At 39.9% G+C, this 22,000-nt stretch overlaps 1 protein-coding gene across 2 annotated transcripts; it reads right to left on the bottom strand.

Annotated features, from left to right (window-relative positions):
* Nucleotides 1-742: 742 nt before the first annotated feature.
* Nucleotides 743-21,754, bottom strand: slc26a2 (solute carrier family 26 member 2). 2 transcript variants are annotated; one of them, XM_033029581.1, is made up of 4 exons: nucleotides 21,583-21,754; nucleotides 20,039-20,182; nucleotides 7,729-8,346; nucleotides 743-2,326 (listed from the first exon to the last, which is right to left on the bottom strand). In XM_033029581.1, exons 3-4 carry the CDS (start codon nucleotides 8,332-8,334, stop codon nucleotides 791-793), a joined length of 2,142 nt encoding a protein of 713 aa, XP_032885472.1. In that variant the 5' UTR covers nucleotides 8,335-8,346; nucleotides 20,039-20,182; nucleotides 21,583-21,754; the 3' UTR covers nucleotides 743-790. The 2 variants fall into 2 exon arrangements, with proteins under 2 accessions (XP_032885472.1, XP_032885471.1); XM_033029580.1 differs by lacking the exon at nucleotides 20,039-20,182.
* Nucleotides 21,755-22,000: the final 246 nt, after the last annotated feature.

Genomic DNA, 22,000 nt, shown 5'->3' with positions numbered 1-22,000 from the left:
CCCGGGTCTCTGGCACTGTAAGGAGCAACTCTACCACTGCGCTACCCTGCCACACCCGATGGATTCACACATGCAAGGGCCAGCTGCCAGAGAAGGGCAGGATCATAGATAATCATGCCAATACAGCACTTAGATACAAGTTGGCACTTGTGGAAAACCAAAAGGCAAGTCAGACTTACCATGCAAATTATTTGTCTTTACAGCAACCTTTGTGGCTCAGCACTGACAGAGAAGTTTGGTTTATTTTAACATTGTAATTCAGAATTTACTGATTTTCAGAAAGACTGAATATCATTAAACCAATTATCCCACTCAAATAAAACTTTCTCAATATAATAAGACATTGAGTTAAAAAGTAAAATAGATCATTAAGTTTCTAACTGTACTTGGCCAATAAGACAGTTCAGTAAAATCTACTGTGAAGCATTTTCTGATTAAACATCTTACATAAAATCTGCTCTTCTATTTAACATCATAGTGTGAAAACATTTAAAAATATTAAACTTCTGAAAATAAAAGTATTCAAAATATTGCTCATCATTCAACAGAAAATTAGATTAATTTAAGCAGTTCTAACAATATTGCTGATATGTCCTCATGATTTTAATTCAATTTTTTAAAAAGATATCCAAGATTACAAATGTACATATAAAAACATTCCATGATTGCATGTAAAACTATTTGATAAAATATGAATGATTCCAGATTCATTTCAAACGACTCAATTCTCAAGCCCAAATGGTGATGTGCGTTTTTAAAAATATTTTAATTAAAGGATCACAAGTAAACATTAACATGGAGTGTTTGCTTCACAGTCACCATTTTTTTGGTGGACATTTGAAGCAAACTTGACAGCATCATGAACACTATAAAATAACAAGCCACTGATGTAACCATTATCAAAATAGTTCCCATTGCGAAGACTATCAATGACAGAGGCATTGCAGTTCGAGAGAAGAACCAAAATTCCAATTTCCTTGTAATCTTTGAAGACTTCCTTCATTGTAGCTATACCTGCGGTGTCCAGGAATTGAATAACTGAGCAATCAATGATAATTGTATGGATATCAAACTCTTGATATCCATAGGACAACTGCAGTGTAACTTCAGGTTTCACCCCAGCTTGAGAATGTGCTGTCTGTTTTTGCTTCAGTTCTCGGATGTTTTTCTTTTCTGCTTTTTTCCTTGCTAATACTACCAGAGTGGGATTAATTCCTGTCTGTTTATACAGAGCCACCTTGAACAATTCCTTGTTTGCATAGTATAACGGAGCCTCAAATCTAAAAATTTGAATCCCGGGTAAACTTTGCAGATTTCTATACTTCCTCAGGTCTTCATAAATTTCTGTCCCCTTCAAATGGCCAAGTACAGTGGTTCTTGGCACTTGTGTTCGTGCAATCACGCAGATCACAGAGAAACACACCCCTATCAACAGACCCAACTCTGTGCTGACGAGCGCTGTCGCTAACATTGTAATAAACCACACAACAGTATCCACCTTGCTCATGTTCCACATTTTAGATAACTCAAGAAATTTTCTTAGAGCTCCCCTGAGATTTACAATTATTATGACAGCCAAGACGCATTTTTGAAGGGAATAAAAAAGAGGAGCAATTACAAGCAGCACAAGGAGAAGCACCAATGCAGTGACCAGACTCGATAACTGTGTCTTGCAGCCTGTGGACTCTTTAACAAGAGATTTTGCTAGGGCTGCACTGGATGTAAAGCAATGAAAAAATGCTGGGATCACATTACAAACCCCAATAGCGAACATTTCTTGATTTGCTTTCACTGTGTATCCGTGCTTTTTTGCAAACATTTCCGACAGAGTAACTGTGATTGCAAAACCAATGATGGCAATTGGAATGGCATCTATAGCAATTCGAGGTATCATGCTCCAGTCTGGAGAGGTGGGAGCTGTGAATCCAGTGGGTATGTCTCCAGCAACAGCAGAATTAAACTTTGCATTCAATTGTCCAAAATGCGAGATTAAGGTAGCAATAATTACTACCAGAAGTTCACCAGGAATAGGCATTTTCAACTTTTGTTTATAGCATTCATTTATTTCCTTTATCGGTACCAAAAACAGAAGGCTCAATATGCTGGTTACAAGATCACAGATATTAGTCTCATGGATGTTTTTAAAAATGTGCACCCAAGTTTTCACAAGTGAACCAGGAGTATTGACACGTGGAATACGGATCCCAAGGATGTACTTAATTTGTGAGGTGATTATGGTGAACGAGGCTCCAGTGGCAAATCCACTTAGCAAAGAATCGGACAGATACACCGATATAAAACCGACTTGGAAGATGCCCATGGCCACCTGGAAATGGTTTAAAAAAGAATGTAAATAACACAAAAGTCAGAAATAGGAAAAGGTGCGGGCTTCTATGTTTGCATAATGTTTAAATCCTTTACTGTGCGCACATTGCCTGCTCCAAGTCTAAGCTTCAAAGCATTAAATAATTAAATACAATCATTTGTTAAAATGCCATTTACTTGCTTTTCAGATAATGGGCTAACAAAAAAAAGATATGGCAAATGAAACAAAAACAAAGTTACCATGCATTGAACTTCCTTAAATTTCAAGAAAATACTTTTCATTAGAAAATTAATGGTGCGTTAGTTTGTTAATAGTGGCCAAAGGGTATTATTTAATAAAAGTTGCATACATATTCAACCTTTGCAGCAGCATGGAAGTAATTAGACCATTCATTAAACTTTTATCCAATTGCTTCACTCTTTCTATTCTAAGCAACACTTAATTTTGTCCAGCAGTGAAGTAGTAAATAGATAAACACCGATTCTATAAATAACATCAATGCTAAATATTTGGACGCTGGAAATATAAAAGAAAAATGCTGGAAATCAGGCAGCTCCTGTTGAGTGAGAAACAAATTTAATCTTACAAGATCAATGACCTTTTGTCTAAAAACTGGATACATAAATAGACGGGTTTCAAAATGCTGAGAAAGTGGGGAAGAGGACGAAAGAACAAAAGATAAAGTCGACGAAAGGGCCACTGGGCCATGCAGGGGAAATTAAAAGGTAAGGGGTGTCATGGCAGCAGATACAAATGCAGAACAATGATCTGAAGTTACTGAAGTGAGGGGAGCATGGTGGCACAGCGGTAGAGTCGCTGCCTTACAGCGCCAGAGACCAGGTTCGATGCTGACTATGGACGCTGTCTGGAGTATATACGTTCTCCCTGTGACCTGCATGGGTTTTCACTGAGATCTTCGGTTTCCTCCCTCACTACAAAGACGTACAGGTTTATAGGCTAATTAACTTGGTATACATGTAAATTATCCTTAGTACGTTGGATAGCGTTAATGTGTGGGGATTGCTTGTCGGTGCGGACTCGGTGGGCTGAAAGCCCCGTTTCCACGCTGTATCTCTAAACTAAACGAAAACTAAAAGAATGATGGAGATCTAGAGGAAAAATGCAAAAGATAGAGTCGATAAAGAGGGAATGTTAACAATAGAGTTAGTCCCTTAAGCTTATTGTTGGAATAGTATGGGATGCCAAGTTCAATTAAATGATGTTGGGAGTGAGGCAAAGCATTAATGTGTCAGGACTCTGGAAATTATGAGGTGCACTTGCAAACTGAATGGAAATCATCTGCAGTGCAGCCACCCAATGCAATATGATGGATACCAAGCATGAAAAGAAAACACAATTCACCACATTGGAAGAGATACAGGTAAATCATAGCTTTGGGGCAACAAAGTTATGGTCCTTGGATGATGGGGAGAGGTGGTAAAATACTGGTGATATATAGGAAGCCACCGTTGTAAGGAGAATGAGTATTGTTGGAGATGGAAGATTGCACCAACAGTTTTGGTAGGTACTGTCCCTTTACAATGCTGAAAGAAAAAGGAAGATCATTATGGAAGTGTCATCATGTTGGAAATGAGCCGAGGATGGTCCAGTGTGTGTGTGTGTGTGTGTGTGTGTGTGTGTGTGTGTGTGTGTGTGTATGTGTGTGTGTGTGTGTTAAGTTTTGGGCGGTGGACACTATAAATCGGCTGAACCCACATGATCTCAGTCTGGGTCATTTCTTAGTGTTATCAAAAGTAAAATCCAAGCTTTAATGCAATTTTCCCCCCGCCCCCTGCATTTAGTAATGCATAAACACCCAACAGCTCATCTTATCAAGTTTTATACTTAACATACTCAAGGAATACGTTTCAAATACAAAAGGGAAAGGATTTTAAAAACAGTTCATTTACAGTTTGCAAATAGTAATTTCACAGACCTCTATATATTTATGGTATGTCATGCATTGAAAGTTTGCATTGAGCCCTTATAAGACAACGACTCTGATGTAATTGCCTACTTGACATAACCACCCTAACCGTTGTAAAATAGTACATCTGCTGACTCAAAATAGGCAACTTCCTAGAAAATATGTTTAATAAATGTCCATCATTATCTTCAGCATTAACGTTTTGGAGCATTTATCATAACGTGAAAGTAAAATGCAGTTAATTTAATGATTTGATTTATTTCTGATCATCCCTGTTGTTCTAGACTTGAGTGTATAGGTTTAGACTACTTAACTTCTTATTACGGAAGAGCCCTTTATCCTCATAATAAAGATATAGAAAATCGTTTTTGTGCTTCTATTATATGTATGGCCTCTCTTAGATTACAGTGGCTTGCAAAAGTATTCATACCCCTTGAACTTTTCCACATATTGTCACGTTACAACCACAAACGTAAATGTATTTTATTGGGATATTATGTGATAGACCAACACAAAGTGGCGCATAATTGTGAAGTGGAAGGAAAATGATACTTGGTTTTCAAATTTTTTTACAAATAAAAAACTGAAAAGTGTGGCGTGCAAAAGTATTCAGCCCCCTTTACTCTGATACCCCTAAATAAAATCCAGTGCAACCAATTGCCTTCAGAAATCACCTAATTAGTAAATAGAGTCCACTTGTGTGTAATCTAATCTCAGTATAAATACAGCTGTTCTGTGAAGGCGTCAGAGGTTTGTCAGAGAACATTAGTGAACAAACAGCATCATGAAGCCCAAGGAAAACACCAGACAGGTCAGGGGTAAAGTTGTGGAGAAGTTTAAAGCAGGGTTAGGTTATAAAAAAATATCAGAAGCTTTGAACATCTCACGGAGCACTGTTCAATCCATCATCCGAAAATGGAAAGAGTATGGCACAACTGCAAACCTACCAAGACATGGCCGTCCACCTAAACTGACAGGCCGGGCAAGGAGAGCATTGATCATGGTAACTCTGGAGGAGCTGCAAAGATCCACAGCTCAGGTGGGAGAATCTGTCCACAGGACAACTATTAGTCGTGCACTCCACAAATAGGGCCTTTATGGAAGAGTGGCAAGAAGAAAGCCATTGTTGAAAAAAAGCCATAAGAAGTCCCGTTTGCAGTTTGCCACAAGCCATGTGGGGGACACAGCAAACATGTGGAGGAAGGTGCTCTGGTCAGATGAGACCAAAATTGAAGTTTTTGGCCTAAATGCAAAACGCTATGTGTGGCGGAAAACTAACACTGCACATCACCCTGAATACACCATCCCCACTGTGAAACATGGTGGTGGCCGCATCATGCTGTGGGGATGCTTTTCTTCAGCAGGGACAGGGAAGCTGGTCAGAGTTGATGGGAAGATGGATGGAGCCAAATACAGGGCAATCTTGGAAGAAAACCTGTTAGAGTCTGCAAAAGACTTGAGACTGGGGCGGAGGTTCACCTTCCAGCAGGACAACGACCCTAAACATACAGCCAGAGCTACAATGGAATGGTTTAGATCAAAGCATATTCATGTGTTAGAATGGCCCAGTCAAAGTTCAGACCTAAATCCAATTGAGAATCTCTGGCAAGACTTGAAAATTGCTGTTCACAGACGCTCTCCATCCAATCTGACTGAGCTTGAGCTATTTTGCAAAGAAGAATGGGCAAATATTTCAGTCTCTAGATGTGCAAAGCTGGTAGAGACATACCCCAAAAGCTGTAATTGCAGCGAAAGGTGGTTCTACAAAGTATTGACTCAGGGGGGCTGAATACTTTTGCACGCCACACTTTTCAGTTTTTTTATTTGTAAAAAAATTTGAAAACCATGTATCATTTTCCTTCCACTTCACAATTATGCACCACTTTGTGTTGGTCTATCACATAAAATCCCAATAAAATACATTTACGTTTGTGGTTGTAACGTGACAAAATGTGGAAAAGTTCAAGGGGTATGAAAACTTTTGCAAGCCACTGTAGATCTGTACACAATATTCCAGGTCTGATCGTATTATAAATGTAACAAGATGCATTTACTCCTACATTCAATTTCTTCTACATTAATTGCCCACATAACATTCATAACATAACATAACATTCAGATTCCTAATCCGTGGCTTTGGAAAGCCTGCAGATTTCACCATCGTGGAGCTCGCAGTCTCTGGTAGAGACTGATGATGGGTAGCTCCAAACGACGAAGAAAGTTTCGACCAGTCCTGACCCGGGTTCAGATTGCCCGCATGGGGGAGCTAACATTCCTCCCCACCCCCCCACCCCGATGCAGGAGCTTGATCGCCCCGACACAGGGGGGCCTACCGCCGGCTACGGGAGCCAAGATCGTCCCGTCAGTGGAAGGCTCGAGGCCCCCGACCGTGGGAGAACGAAGAAGGGAAGAGATTGAACTTTTTTTCCGCTTTCCATCACAGTGAGGAATGTGGAGGAGTCACTATGGTGGATGTTTATGTTAAAATGTATTTTGTGTGTCTTGTTGCTTTTTATTGGTATGACTATGGCAAATCAAATTCCTCGTATGTTGCAAAACATACTTGGCTAATAAAATATGATTATGATTAGTTTCATGTAACTTGAAAACTGAATTGTGAACAGATTCTTCGGAAAAACAACATTGTTTGATCTGTCACTACTTAAAATGGTTTTCATGTGTTTATATTATGTCATATTTATTGTGTCCTAATCCTCATGCAAGCTATGAACATGTCTTCCACACATTTACTGATCATTTTATTTGCCCAATCTATATCTAGAATGTCTCCCCCAACTATGAATGTTGCATTTAACAAGTTTAATACATCACTAAATCTCTCTTCTATACTGTATCCTACATAGCTACTACACTTAGTGAAGCTATGGACAATATCCACTAACATTTTATGTTCCTTGCCCTTTCTAGGCTGAAATAATAGACCCAAAATGGTTCTATTCCTAATTTACTGACCTCTGACCCTTTCTCTCTACTGATTTTATCATCAAGACTACCCTGTTTTTCCATTTTACTTCTCCTTTCAAAAGGCTAATTATTCTAGAATACTTAAATCACAAGTCTGGTCTCCTTGCAACTATATCCCTTTATTGTTTCTTAGATTGAGTCTGGTTGTTTATAATTGAGCCATTAGTTTTATTTTTGTCACTTTACATTATTTTCCTTGTTTAGACCACAAATTGATGCTTTGGTGTTCACGTTCATTTCTTTCCTGAGAAACATTGGCTATTGTTATCCTTGCTATTGCCTATTTTCATCACATCCTCTCTAAATGTTCTAAATGTTTCTCCTCCCTATTCACCATTTATTTCTAAGCCTAATCTGCAGCCCTTTTTATGAGGATGAAATTAATAAATACATTTGGGTTCAATTTCCTGGTTGCATGGGAAGAACTTCAAATCCAGGATATCACTTGCTTGCCCTTTTGTTCATGTCCTTAAAGAGCGAATTAGCTTACCTGGTATATGCCAGCCATGAATGTCAAAGTTGAGCCAATACGAATGGCAAAACAGCTTCTTCCACAAACGTTTGCGGACTGGTTGGACAGAGCAGTGGCATTAATATCATCAGAAATGTCAAACCCAGCAAACTGCAGCTCTCGTTCCACTACCTGGCCAATCATTAAGCAAAGCACACCAAAGATGCCAACTGAGATGTGCTTTGATGTTCCCATCAGAGAGTAGATGATGCAGGCAAAGAATGAGGTATAAAGCCCATATACTGGATCCTGCCCAGCAAGCAATGAGTAGGCTATTGATTGGGGAACTATCAAGATACCTACAACTAGCCCAGACATAATATCCCCCAAAATCCATTTCTTCCATTTATACTTTGGAAACCATCGTATTATAGGAAAGAAGTCAACAAGTAAGTCTTTTGCTTTTGCTGGCGTACATGATAAATGCTTCTTCAGCTTTTTTACTGCACATGCCTTCACATCTAGTGGTTCCTTTTCTTGCCTTTCTAAAATAATGGGAGAATATGTATCACTTTTCATGTCACACGAGGCCACGTTATTGAGCACTAACATGCTTTCAGCGTTATTCACATCTGCTGAGGTCATCTTGCAGGTTGCCTAGACAAGAAAGAAAACGAGTTAGTTTTGGTTTCATCTTAGCATATGGTAGTTTGTCAAAATGGTGAGACCTGTTGAATAACAATCAGAATGGCATCATAAACAATACTGTAACTCAGCATCTTGGAGTCTTGAATTATTTCCAACCTGAAGATTCATCCTTAGTTTTATTTTTAGGCAGCATTGGTCTATGGAAATAATTTACGTGTTTATTCTTGTAACCCAAAAAAAACTGCAAACATATGCATGATCATGATACATATTAAATTTATAATTTGCGTCAGAATCAACTATCATTCTCTATTTTTCAAAATCTTTAAAAATGGTATTATTATTATTTTTATTAATTAAAGGTATAGCTTGCACATTTAAAATAGTCAGTGAAGATACATTTTCTGCTGTGAATTCTTATAAAACTATTTAATAATTTATCATTGAAAAAAATATTGTCCTATAACTGGTTGAATATACACAAATGAAAAGGTTTGGTGCTTTGCATTTATAATTTGTATCGTTCACAGAAATATTAAACATATCATACAAAAAATGAATAATCGCTTTGAACAATAAATCATGTCACATCAAATTACTGGTTTTATAACAAGCTGGCATTTCTTTTCCTTTACCCAAGGTTCATCAGGTACAAAGTATATAACCACTTATCTGAAATGTCTTAAAATCCTTTGGTCATTACCACTTCCACAGTTAACAATCCTTGACTTAATTAATCTCCTTATCATACCTCTACCCTCAAGTGGCGGAAATTATAATAAAATTCATGAAGTCATTTCAGAATAATTAAATATCTGACATTTGCCAGTATCTGGTAAATTAATACAATTCACTCTCCCTTATTAGCTCAGAAGCTATCCAAATGTCTCACATTTTCAACAGAAAAGCAATGGTTTCCAGTTTGTAACATTTGTGATATACATTGTGCAAAATGTTTATTTAATTTGACAAAATGTCACCATAAAAATGCAATCCTACTTTCCTGGCATTGACTGGTTAAGGGGTTCTTCAAATATTGCATCTCTCCATTCCTGGAGATGATGTTTCTTTTGCAATACTGTATCATTTCAAACAAACAAAACAGAAATTTCAGTCGAGTTCCTCGGATGCTAAGCATTGGAGGCTGGCTATCTGAACTAAGGCCAAAGGAGACAACCATGTTTGGAAGTATTAAAAGAAAAATAATCTTCACATTGGCCTTGAATTGGCAATGGTCTAGACAGACCAGGTCTTCAAAGTAAGATATTCATGTGAGCTTATGAACAGCAAGAAATAATTTAAATTAAAAATATCAAGGTATGTGTTTAGTACACAATGTGGATAGTTTTCATTCTCAGAGAGAGACGAGTTACCATCAAGGCAAAATTTTAAATTAACACACTATTTACATTCTTTATCTGGAGGAAAACATTATGCAAGGTTTCCAACTTTGCCAATGATAAGAACATAAGTGAAAGTGGCGACACAGGCAGAAAAGGTGGTGAAGAAAAACTGCGGCAAAAGTACCCGTCATCAATTGGAGCATCGAGTACAAGAGTTGGAATGTCATGTTGCAGTTGTACATGACATTGGCTGGACTGGACTTGGGATAGAGTATGCAGTTTTGGTAGAAATTATGTCATTAGCCTCCAGAGGGTGTAGAAAACATTCACAAGGATATTGCCTGGACTGGAGGGCTCAAGTTAGAAAGAGCGACTTGGTAAGATAGAAGTGTTTTCCCTGGAATGAAGAAGGCTGAGGGTTAATCAAGAGGGGGCATAGATAAGATGGATGGTCAAAGCGTTTATCCAAGGAGGGGAGTCAGCACCTAGTAACCAAGTTTAAGGTGAGGGGGAAATATTTAAAGGGGTGCTGTGGGGCAAGATTTTCCATGCAAAGGGTAGTTTAGTTTATTGTTACATGTAGAGAGGTACAGTGAAAAGCCTTTTGTTGCTTGCTATCCAGTCAACGAAAAGGTTACACATGATTACAATCAAGCCATCCACAGTGTGCAGATGCAAGATATAGTCCAATAAAAGATAGTTCAAAGGTTTCCATTGAGGTAGATAAGAGGTCAGGACCACTCTTCAGCTGGTGAGAGTTGCCTGGTATCAGTTGAGAAGAAACTGTCCCAGAATCTTTCATTTTTTAGTTTTAGAGATACGGCGTGGAAACAGGCCCTTTGGCTGAACGAATCTGCGCCGACCAACCCATACCCTAGTTCTATCCTACACATTAGGGACAATTTACAGAAGCCAATTAACTTATAAACCCGCAATGTGGAGGAAACCGGAACACCCCGAGACAACCCACATTGTCAGAGGGACAATGTGCAAACTCTGTCAGTATCTGTAGTCAGGATCAAACCTAGGTCTCTGGCGCTGTAAGGTAGCAACTCTACCGCTATGCCACTGTGCTGCCCATGAGGTATGGAGGTAGTCGTTTTCACACTTCTGTACCTCTGGCTTGATGGGAGGAGATAAGAGGGGTGACCAAGCTGAGACTGGTTCTTGATTATGCTAGTGGCCTTGCCGAGGCAGTGTGAAGAGCAGACGGAGTCAATAGAAAGAAGATTGGATTAAGTGATGGTCTGGGCTGTGTCCACAACTTTGCAATTAATTGTGTTCTTGGAGTCGTTCCCAAACCATGCCGATAAAATGCATTCTACGGCGCATCTGTAGAAGTTGGTGAGTGTTGTTGGGGACATGCCAAACTTCCTAAGCCTTCTAAAGAAGGAGAAGCATTGGTGTGCTTTCTAGGCCATTGCCAAGAATGAGTATATGAAATGAGCAGCCATAGGATGTTGTAGACTCAGGATCAATTACAATATTTAAAAGACATATGGACAAGCATATGGAGATAAAAAGGTTTAGGGGGATATCAGCCAAATGAGATTTGCTCAGGTAGACACGTATAAGATTATAAAGGAGCTTGACAGTATAAATGGTGGGATCTTTGTTTTACATATTGGGAGAGTCTCAGTCAAGGAATCATAACTACAGGCGTGTAGGAAGGAACTGCAGATGCTTCTTTATACTGAAGACAGACACAAAATGCTGGAGTAACTCAGCGGGTAACACAGCATACCTGGAGAAAAGGAATGGGTGACGTTTCGGGTCAGAACCCTTCTTCAGATCACTTTGAAGAAGGGTTCTGACCTGAAACGTCACCTATTCCTATTCTCCAGCGGCGCTGCTTGACCTGCTGACTTACTCCAGCATTTTGTGTCCATCGTCAATGTAGCTACAAGATCAGGGTTATGTCATGTAAAACTGAGGCAAGAAGAAATTTCTTCTCACTGAGGGTAATGTGTGTCTGGAATTCTCTGCCACAGCGGCTAATGAAGTTGGGTCATTAGAAGTATTTAAAGTGCAGTTGGATAAATATTTAATAGGTCAAGGTTAAGATCCTATGGCGATATGGCACAGAAGACGAATTCAGGCCAGCATAGATGAGCCATGACCATATTTTAGAGGTGGGGCAGGCTTGAAGGCAGTGATAACCTACTCCAGCTCCCATTTCCTTGTGTTTCTTGTGCTCTTGTTAAATCTCCAAAAGCAAAGGAATAAGGATGTAAAACATTGCCAGAAATATTGGCCAAAATATTGCCAGAAAGACTGGCATTTACCCACATTACCAAGTGCTTGTGGTTGCAGATAAAATGCCAATACAGTCCAATAATACTTTGTAATGCTTTGAGCCAAGAACATTTAGTACCGTTCACTGAATGTTGGACTTATAGCAACCCATTACATCGTTATTACATCCTGATTGTTGTACAATGATCACAGATTTAAAGAAACAGTGATTTTCTTGAGTAATGCCCATCCATACAAACGGCATGCCAAATTCCCAGTCAGACACTGCAGAGCAGTTGTAACTTTTATACCCAGCGCTAACACTTTCTTTGCACAATGCTTTTGACCTAATTAGCATGCCCGATTTCCATGCAGATTTTACGATTCATCAAACAGGCAGAGTAATTAAGGAGCATAAGCAATGAAAATAATATGGAAATTACTATTAATTACGGACATATATCATTCCAAATTATGATTGGGGAACTTTGTGACAATAGTGTGTATATACAAAATTTTATGGATCAGACTTTCTGCCAGCGATCAGCAATTTGCACTTGCCGCTGAGTTAAAATATAAATTTACCCTTGCCTGTTCCATCTTGCTGAAAAGTGCCAGTGTGATTCTGCAGTAAATCCACAAGCCCTGCATGTGTAGTTTAGTTTAGTTCAGAAACCGGTCCTTCAGCCCACTGAGTCCACGCCAGCCAGCGATTCCCGCTCATTAGCACTATCATAAACAATTTACAATCTTTACCAAAGCCAATTACCCTACATACCTCTACGTCTTTGGAGTGTGGAAGGAAACCGGAGCACCCAGGGAAAACCCACATGGGCACGGAGGGAACATGCACACTCCGTACAGACAGCACCCGTAATCAGGATAGAACCCAGATCTCGGGCACTGTTACGCAACAACTCTACCACTGCACCATTGTGCCGTGTATAAGCCGTCAGACTTGGGGGGGGGGTAATGGCTGGAACCAGAAGACGACAGAGCAGAAAAATGCAACTTCTGGACAGGTGCCAGGAAGCATATTTCCTCACAAAATAAAAATTAATATTTGAAAAAATCTTCAGGTAGAACAGTGGAGCCAAGTGGAACTAACCCACTGACTCCCATGGCTATCTGGACTACACTTCTTCCCACCCTGCTTCCTGTAAGGAGTCTATCCCCTATTCCCAATTCCTCCGTCTACGCCACATCGGCACCCAGGGTGAGGTGTCCAAACCAGGGCATCGGAGATGTCCTCATTCTTTAGGGAACAGGGGTTTCCCTCTTCGACTATAGAAGAGGCTCTCACCAGGGTCTCCTCTATATCCCGCAGCTCCGCTCTCAACCCCATCCCCCCCACTCCTAACAAGCACAGAGTTCCCCTTGTCCTCACCTTCCACCCTACCAGCCATCATATACAACAGATATTCCTCCAACATTTTCGCCACCTCCAACAGGATCCCACCACTGACCACATCTTCCCATCTCCTCCCCTTTCGACTACCCTCAGAGACCGCTCCCTCCGAAACTCCCTGGTCAATTAGTCCCTTCCTACCCAAACCCCCCTCCCCTGGTACTTTCCCTTGCAACTGCAGGAAATGCTACACTTGTCGCTTTACCTTCCCCACTTGACCATCCAAGGACCCAAGCAGTCTTTCCTGGTGAGGCAGAGGTTCACCTGCACTTCCTCCAACCTCACATATTGCATCCGCTGTTCTAGGCGTCAGCTGCTCTACATCGGTGAGACCAAACGTAGGCTTGCGATCACTTTGCCCAATACCTCCGCTCGGTTCGCACTAACCAACCTGATCCCCGGCACTTCAACCCCCCCTCCAATTCCGAATCCGACCTTGCTGTCCTGGGCCTCATCCATGGCCACAGTGAGTTGCACCGTAAATTGATGATTCCCTTAAATTGATGATTCCCTTTCTTCCTCATTCTTGTCTACCACCCTTGACATCGTTTCTGGCACTTCACTTGAGTGCAACAGTCATAGAGTCATAGAGTGATACAGTGGGGAAACAGGCCTTCAGCTTAACTTGCCCAAACCGGCCAACATGTGCCAGCTACACTAGTCCCACCTGCCTGCGCCTGGTCCATATACCTCCAAACCTCCCCATTCCATGCACCTGTCCAACTGTTTCTTAACAAATGTCTGAAGGTCACCTGAAGACTAGACCACACAAGGATCACTGATTTTATAATCTTCAAGACATTAATGAAACAGGTTTTCAATTATAATCTGGTAGTTTTAAGTCCGCTTTATTGATTCAAAATGTTTGTTTTATATATTGAATTACTAAGTATAGAATCCTCCAGCTGTACTGGTGAAATTCAAACTTACATATCCAGATGAATAGTCCTTGTCTCTATTAAGAATTATGTTGCTAAATTTTGTCATGAAGTTTATATTGTTCCTGTATCAGGACTACTTTTGGTGCAATCTCAGTGAGCAGTTTACCCAGTGTAAACGGTGGAAAAGTGAGTAATCCAGGAAACTGGAGTCCCCAGCAAATGCCTAGCAAAGGGAGCCAGAAAGTTTACAACTTTTGTCTTTGAATGCAAGCCTTGACACAATGGCAACATGTCCTTCAAGACTTGACCAGGTCAAACAATGGCGTTGCTTCTGGGCTGTTTTTGATAACTTGGAAGTATGGAAGCGTTTTGTGCAGGTGTTGCACTGATCAATTGGCTGAGGAAGGGCAGAAGGTCCATGGTTAACCTGATGCCACAAGACTTCACGTGGCATGGCATCATCACTGAACTCTCCCAGGGCTATTTGGCATCATCACTGAACTCTCCCAGGGCTACTTCTATCTTTGAATGATCAGTCCAGCCAATGGGACGGAATGCGCTCAGTGAATACAATGGTCTGGCATATTTGATTAGTACAGGTGTCAGTGGTGATGGGGAGAAGGCAAGAGAATGGAGTTAGGAGAGAGAGCTAGATCAGCTATAATTGAATGGAGGAGTAGACTTGATGGGCCAAATGGCCTAATTGAACCCCTTTCCCTTATGACTATGATTTTCCCTGTAAGGTATGTTTCTGATGTTGAGCAACAATCTGATAGACTGGTTTTGCCTATGGGCCACTTCCCCCAATTTAGACACCAATCTCCATGTTTCTGTGAGAATTTGGAAGATTAACTGGACTGGGGAGGGGAGAAACTTTGCCACGTCAGATATTAGTGTCTATGTCAATGACAATATCCATGTCAGCTCATCCATCCATTTTAACTCATTGGTTATGATACAGTTGAATTGTTTGCAAAGCTAGTTAAGTGTGAAACACAATGCAGACATGAGGAACTGCAGATGCTGGAATCTTGTGTAGAACACAAAGTGCTGGAGTAATTCTATGGGAGAGCGTACAAATTCTGCACAGACAGCGTCGGGATCGAACTCTGGTCTCTAGCGCTGTGAGGCAGCAGCTCTTATTGCCCACCCGCCCTCCAAAATCAACCATCAGGCATTTGAACCACACTGCACAATCCTAACCACAATCCTACCTCAGCACTGAACTATTATGGACTTTGTTTCAAGGTTGCACTATGCACTATGGCTTGCACTGTTATGGTATGGTTATCTGGTATAATTGATCATGTATTGTATTATTGTTTACTTATTTATTGTTGCGTTGTTTTATTAACGTGCCCGTGACGCTGCGACAAGCATGGATTTCATTCCTCCATTCTCTGTGCATATGAAAATGAAACATTCTCGACTCTTGAGATGCACGATTAATTAATTTCTGTTATTTGACGTTAAGGAGCAAACAAATGGGTTCTCTGCCACAAGATCTAATGTACCTAAACCATCCAAGCAGCCATTTCAGATGCTCAGCTCGTGGAACTTCACAGTATAATAGAGCCTCAATACATATAGATTCAATGTCTCCATCCTGAGATCACAATCTTCTGATTCAAACCAAATTCTCTCCCAGCTAAGCCAAGCTGCCAGTCCCTCACCCAGCCCCAAGGCAGAAATCTATGCACGGATTACTCACATTTTCTAGACAGCAAGACGAGGAACTTTGATGGGCACAAGTTGTCTATCAAAGTTCTAGATCACAAGCAATAGAATTACTAATCAGGTAACTTACTGAAAGCAATGCTATGACAGTTGTATTGACGCAGCAACTTACCAAACGTCTTTTAACATAAAAAGGACTGCTTAAAACCCCGAACATTATTGGATAAACTATGATTGATCACAGCTACTCAGTTCCAACCGTTTGCCTCTGTAGAAGGTTACATTGGTAATTAAATAATAATTTACCCACATTGCAGAAGTAAACTTTGCAGCATCCATAACAGCCTCTGTTGCCTGTGCTGTCTATGTGACTTCACCTTTAATGCAAGTACAAGCAGCTAGATTTGCTCGGTATCGGAAAAATAATTTTGACTACTTTCTGCTTTAGGAACTTTTGGATGGGACAGCAGCTGGGAAATGTATTACTGGCGATGCCTTCCATCAGCAAACAGTGTCCTCATCAATATGCTGATATGCTGCTGATACTTCCAGAAAAACGGATAGCAGATTCAGTTTCAAATGGGTCCCACATCTTCAGAGTCACACGCATCACCCTCCCAGTGTACAATTGGGCAGCTGAAAAATGCACCCAAACAGGTTACTGCCACCTACTGCAATTCAGGTCCACAACATGGCAATAACGTACATTAATGCTCAGATTGTAAAAAAATCTCATCAAAATATATTAGAAAATGTTTTGCCATGGATGCAATAAAACAATCATTGCTTGCGTGATTAATGGTGATATGCACAGCAAATTTAAAGCAATAGCAAAGAGCATGAAAAGGCAAATGTTACAAGATTTCAACCAGGTTATGATATAGTCAGATAATATCTAATTAACTTGTGCAATTGAAGCAAACACTGCAGTCATTAGGTTAGAATGCACCGTTGGTACCAAAGCTATAGAGATCACAGAACCAATATATCCTGTTCATAAGTCTGATAAAACGTGATCAGCTCTGAAATTTTAACATTGCTTCTCTCTCTACAGATTCTGCTCGAACTGCTGAGAATTCAGTTTTTCCTAAATTAGGTAAATAAATTAGATTTCAAAAGCCGCTTTGAACCATAATTGGAAGCACTGCACTCGCTTAGTTTGACAGGTTTATGATTTTTGGTACCACACATACAATAGAAATGGTAATTGGGCATCACCATAGCCTAATTACATGACACGAGTGAATGCGTATACATAGTAACTTCTTAAAGATATGCATTAAACATTGGGGCCAAGAACTTGCATTTGTTATGATAGCAAAAATATAATGTCAGAATGTGGTGTTTGAACAGGTTGTTAATGGTTGATATCTAGAATTTGCTTGCAATAGTATACCACTCATCCAAGTGGTATGTTATTGAAGGCTTCAATTTATTTTCAAAAATATTTCTATCTGTAGACTTCAGGTGGAAATGTTTTTGAAAATACCAAATGGACAAGAACTTCTAATCTATACACCGTAAAATTCCTTGAAAAAAAAGTGTTGAACATTAACATTAACAACTGGAGTCGGCCATTTGAACCATTGAGCCTTCTCTGCGATTCATTGAGATCATGATCCTTTTTTTTCTGCACAATTCCCATACTTTAACATTCCTTTAACATACAGAGGTCTAATCGATCTCCATTGTGAACCATTGAGCCTCTGCAGTGTGCCAAGATGGAGAATTCCGAAAATCAACCACTTTCTGATATTAAAGATTTACACTCAACTTAGCGGGACTCCTGTTTCTAGAATCCTGCGCCAAGGAAAACATTCTTCCTGTACCAAATCTGTTAAACCCTGTAGCAATCTTCTAAACTCCACAAATACAACCCTAATCCACTAACAACTTCCTCATACAGCAAACATCCCTAATGGTGAACCAAGTTGGCTTCATTGAACTCCTTCTATAGCAAGTAGGGAGTTTAGCATCTAATTTAGCATCATTAGAAATGTCAATGCTGATATTTGGTGCCCTCAGCCATACTGAAGCAGATTATGTACAGGGACCCAAAGCATCAATCCCAACTCGTCAGCCTACAACATATTGTTCAATTTAGTTCTGCAGATGACCTCACATTCCACAGACAAACATTGTTGTACAACTTCCTGAGCAGGACCTTATCAAAGCCTTCGCAAAATGTAATTACACTCCATCCACTGGTTACTCCATATCCCTTCTGCCAGAGAGGTGTTCAAATAATTAATTCCAACATTTTCCCAACTACTTACGTCAGGCCAACTGATTAATAGCTCCCCATTTACTCTCTCCTCCTTTCTCACATGGTATGGTCATGTTAGCTATCTCCCATCTCCTTTACCATTCCAGGATGCATGGTATTTTGATAGACAAAACTAATACATCCATCAACATTTTCAAAATTCTAGCAGGCAAACCATTGCCCTTTAGTCTCAGCGACTCTGACAGTACTTTATTTCCCCTCTACTAATATTTTTTTTTTCAATGCATCTTTCTCACTAGACGTTAGATTCTCTAGTATTTTTGGTAGGGTTTTGTGTTTTCTTCTACAAATTCAGTTTATCACAAAAGGATTTAAAAACAAAAGCAAGGAAATCCTACAACAATTGTATGGGACTGTGGGGAATCAGTGCAGGAGTATTGAAGTACAGTATTGGCCTCTTTATCCAAGATATAATGCACTTACCTTAGGAGGGCAGCAAACAGTCACCAGCCCAAGTCCATGGACAACACACTTGCAATCGAAAGGGAAATTGAGTAGACTGGTATTAAATTCAATAGTTTAGCATTAGGAGAGGATGCCTCTCATTTAAATTTACAAAATTCTTAAAACGATCCGACAGATTAAATGCAGGGAGGATGTCCTGGTGGAGGGATGTAGGAGCAAGGCCAGAGATTCAGAATAAGTGTAGGCTATCTAAGACTGGGATGAGGGTACATTTCTAGACTCAGAGGGTGTTGAATCTTTGGAATTCTCTATCTTGAGAACGGTAGCGGCTCAGACATTAAACATCCAGTTTAAATTCCATTTGGAATATTTTGGAGGACCAGGAAACCAAGACATGGGTATTTTTAAAAGTGAGTCATAGACTCTAGGACATTTTGAGAATCAAAAAATATGACAAATGGTGCAATGAAATAGAACCAAGATAGTACAGCCATAATCTTCATGACTGGCGGAGTAGATTCCAGATGGCCTAGTGCTGATCCAAATGTTCTAAGACACCAAGTATTAGTTTAACCTCTCTGCATTTCCTTCCACTATCCCATAATACACAATATTTCAAGCCTGATATCAGACCCACATTTGTTCCGACTGTTCTTTGCCTTTTTACAGATCTCTAGATCTTACAGTTGTTATATTTGTTGCTATTCCACTCTCATAGTCCATCATCCTTATTTTATGTAGAAATATGGGACTGCAGATGCTAATTTACGCAAAAAAAAGACAACAAGTGCTGGTGTAACTCAATGGGTCAGGCAGCTTCCTTGAAGAACATGGATTCAGAAGAAGGGTCATAACCTGAAAAGTCACCAATCAATGTTCTCCATGAATGCTGCCGTACCTGCTGAGTTACTCCAGCACTTTATATCCTTTTCTTTATTAAGTGTTTTGACTTCCTTCATTAAGCTCTGAAATGTGCCAATCTTCAGGTCTTTCTGACAACTTTACAATACCTCCCTTTGATTTTAAATTAACTTTAATTTCTCCTGCCAACCTTGGCCAGACCAATTTTCCTGTTGGGCTTTCTGAGGCTCCATGGATTTCTTGGTTGCACATCTCATATTTTCTAAATGCTAGCCGTTGCAAGTGATCCATTACAGTCTTTAAACAAAACACTAACCTAATACGTATAATACCACTCTAGCGCCATTAGCTGATAGTATAATTGCCCCTGAATAAATTATTTCAAAGTTGGATAATTTAAAATAAGATGGCAATTTAGTTTCTATCCTGAATTCGCAAATATCAAATAGCATGATTTCTGCAATATCATGAAAATCTCACTCAAAAGGCAATTGTTTTCAAAGAGTTCCAGGATTCCAGTGCATGAGACTTCTTCGTGTGATTGGATTCTCAGAGTGCATAATGTCGTCACTATTACTGACCACAAAGATTTCATGGAACTTACCTCAGAATTAAGTTCTCATCAGGAGGTACGTAATGTTACTTCATTATGGAGATCTTTTTTTGGTGCAAGTGGGTGTCATCGTTTTGATGTTGGCAGCAACATCTGGGCCATTATATGGAACAATATCCATCGACACACAAAAGCCTAACAAACACATTTATAACAGGGACAGTAAAAACACGATGGGCCTGATGGCTTTTTTTCTGTGCTGTGGCCACTGTTTTTCTCTTGTAACAGTTTACATTGTTTGAAAAATGTTTAACGCAATTGCTTAAAACATTTATATTACGATCAAGTAAAGGATAGAAAGCCCATTCCTTTTGCAAATGTAATCTTGCTCCCTGCTTGCAGCAATACTCCACAACTGTAACTAACATTATTTAAACGGGTAGCACAACAGTAGACCATTATTCCCCATTACTTACAAGTATTCACACAAAACTAGATAATCTTACAAAGAGACCTTATAGGAGATAATTGTAGCGATGAGGAAGGAGTGTTACCACTTAAGAGAAAACATTGGCAATCTGGAACTAGGCGATAGACTGGAATCGGTTTTTTTTAAGCGAGTTGTTTGAGGTCTGGAATGTACTGTTAATGCAAGTGAGTCTAAAAAAAATAATTTGCAGGATAGGGAATTGGAAGCTGGATTTTTTTCACAATAGGGACACGATTTATTTCTGTGTTTCTCTTGTAACAGATTACATTGTTGAAAAAATAGTTAACGCAACTGCTTCAAACATTTATATTGGATCAAATAAAGAATATAAAGCATTTTTATTTCTATGGTCTGGGGCGACCATACTGCGCTAAATTCAACAATTAATTAATGTATAGTATGTATGGTATGTGTATACAACAACCTGTTGTTATTAATCGTAACTGGTAATGCTGGTAATACTGGTTTTAACTAATCGGAAAGGATGCGTCCAACGCTCAACACGAAAACTCATCCACTAAAAAAATGTCAACTGTTCCGCTCTCCACAGACGCTGCTTGTCCTGTTGCAACTTTAAATTCAACTACAAAAACATGTTCAGATTCCCGAAGGAAACGTTAATGTTTGACAAACTTTTCCAAAATATTTAACCATACCTGACACCATGAATGATAAGCTAAATGTCATTTCGCCAGAGCATCAACCTGACATCAGTCTGAAGAAGGGTCTCGACCCATTCCTTCTCTCCAGAGAAGCTGCCTCCTGACCCGCAGAGTTATTCCAGCATTTTGTGGCTACCTTCGATTTAAACCGGCATCTGCAGTTCGTTCCTACACGTAATAATGATCCTCTCCTTTCAGAGGGACAATACCTACAATCACCAATGTGTAAATGACCCCTTGAGTTACTCCAGCATTATGTGTCTATCTGCAATCACCATCTATTTTGCAGAAATTGTAGGTTAGAAAGCCCATAAAATATATTTGGTTAAAAGAGGTCAGAACAATTAAAACTTTTAATAAGGTGGAAACATTGAACCATTAAACAATCCCCGAGGCATCCTGACTTCCCCTAATTGAACTGATCTCAGCTGCAGAACACTCACCTGCAGATGGATTCCTGTGAGAAATGACTACAATGTAAGTAAAACTGCAGTCTGATGGATAGAAGCTGTGAAGTGAAACATACAGATAAGATTGTAGCAATATTTCTCCCAGTGCAGCAGTCTGCCATTGGCCACGTAGCCTGCCGGAGCCAGAAACGCCGGACGTCAGCTGCAAACGTCAGTGGCCCGCCTCGTTGCCCAGCGCCTGTGATTGGTCACGTGATGACGGAGTCAACTCCCCGCTACGTGATGCGAAGGAAACGTCACCAGAAAGGAAAGGCCCCGATTGGTCAGTATTATATGTTGCGAACGCCCACCGTTCCATGCGGACCTGTGTGAAGACAGCGCTGCTTAGAATGACAGAGTCAAAGAGTGATAGATACAGTGTGGAACTGTGTGAAGACAGCGCTGCTAAGAA

The sequence above is a fragment of the Amblyraja radiata genome, chromosome 11 (genome assembly GCF_010909765.2).
Source record: "Amblyraja radiata isolate CabotCenter1 chromosome 11, sAmbRad1.1.pri, whole genome shotgun sequence".
Classification (NCBI taxonomy): Eukaryota; Metazoa; Chordata; class Chondrichthyes; order Rajiformes; family Rajidae; genus Amblyraja; species Amblyraja radiata.
This window is presented reverse-complemented; position numbering and strand designations above follow the sequence as displayed.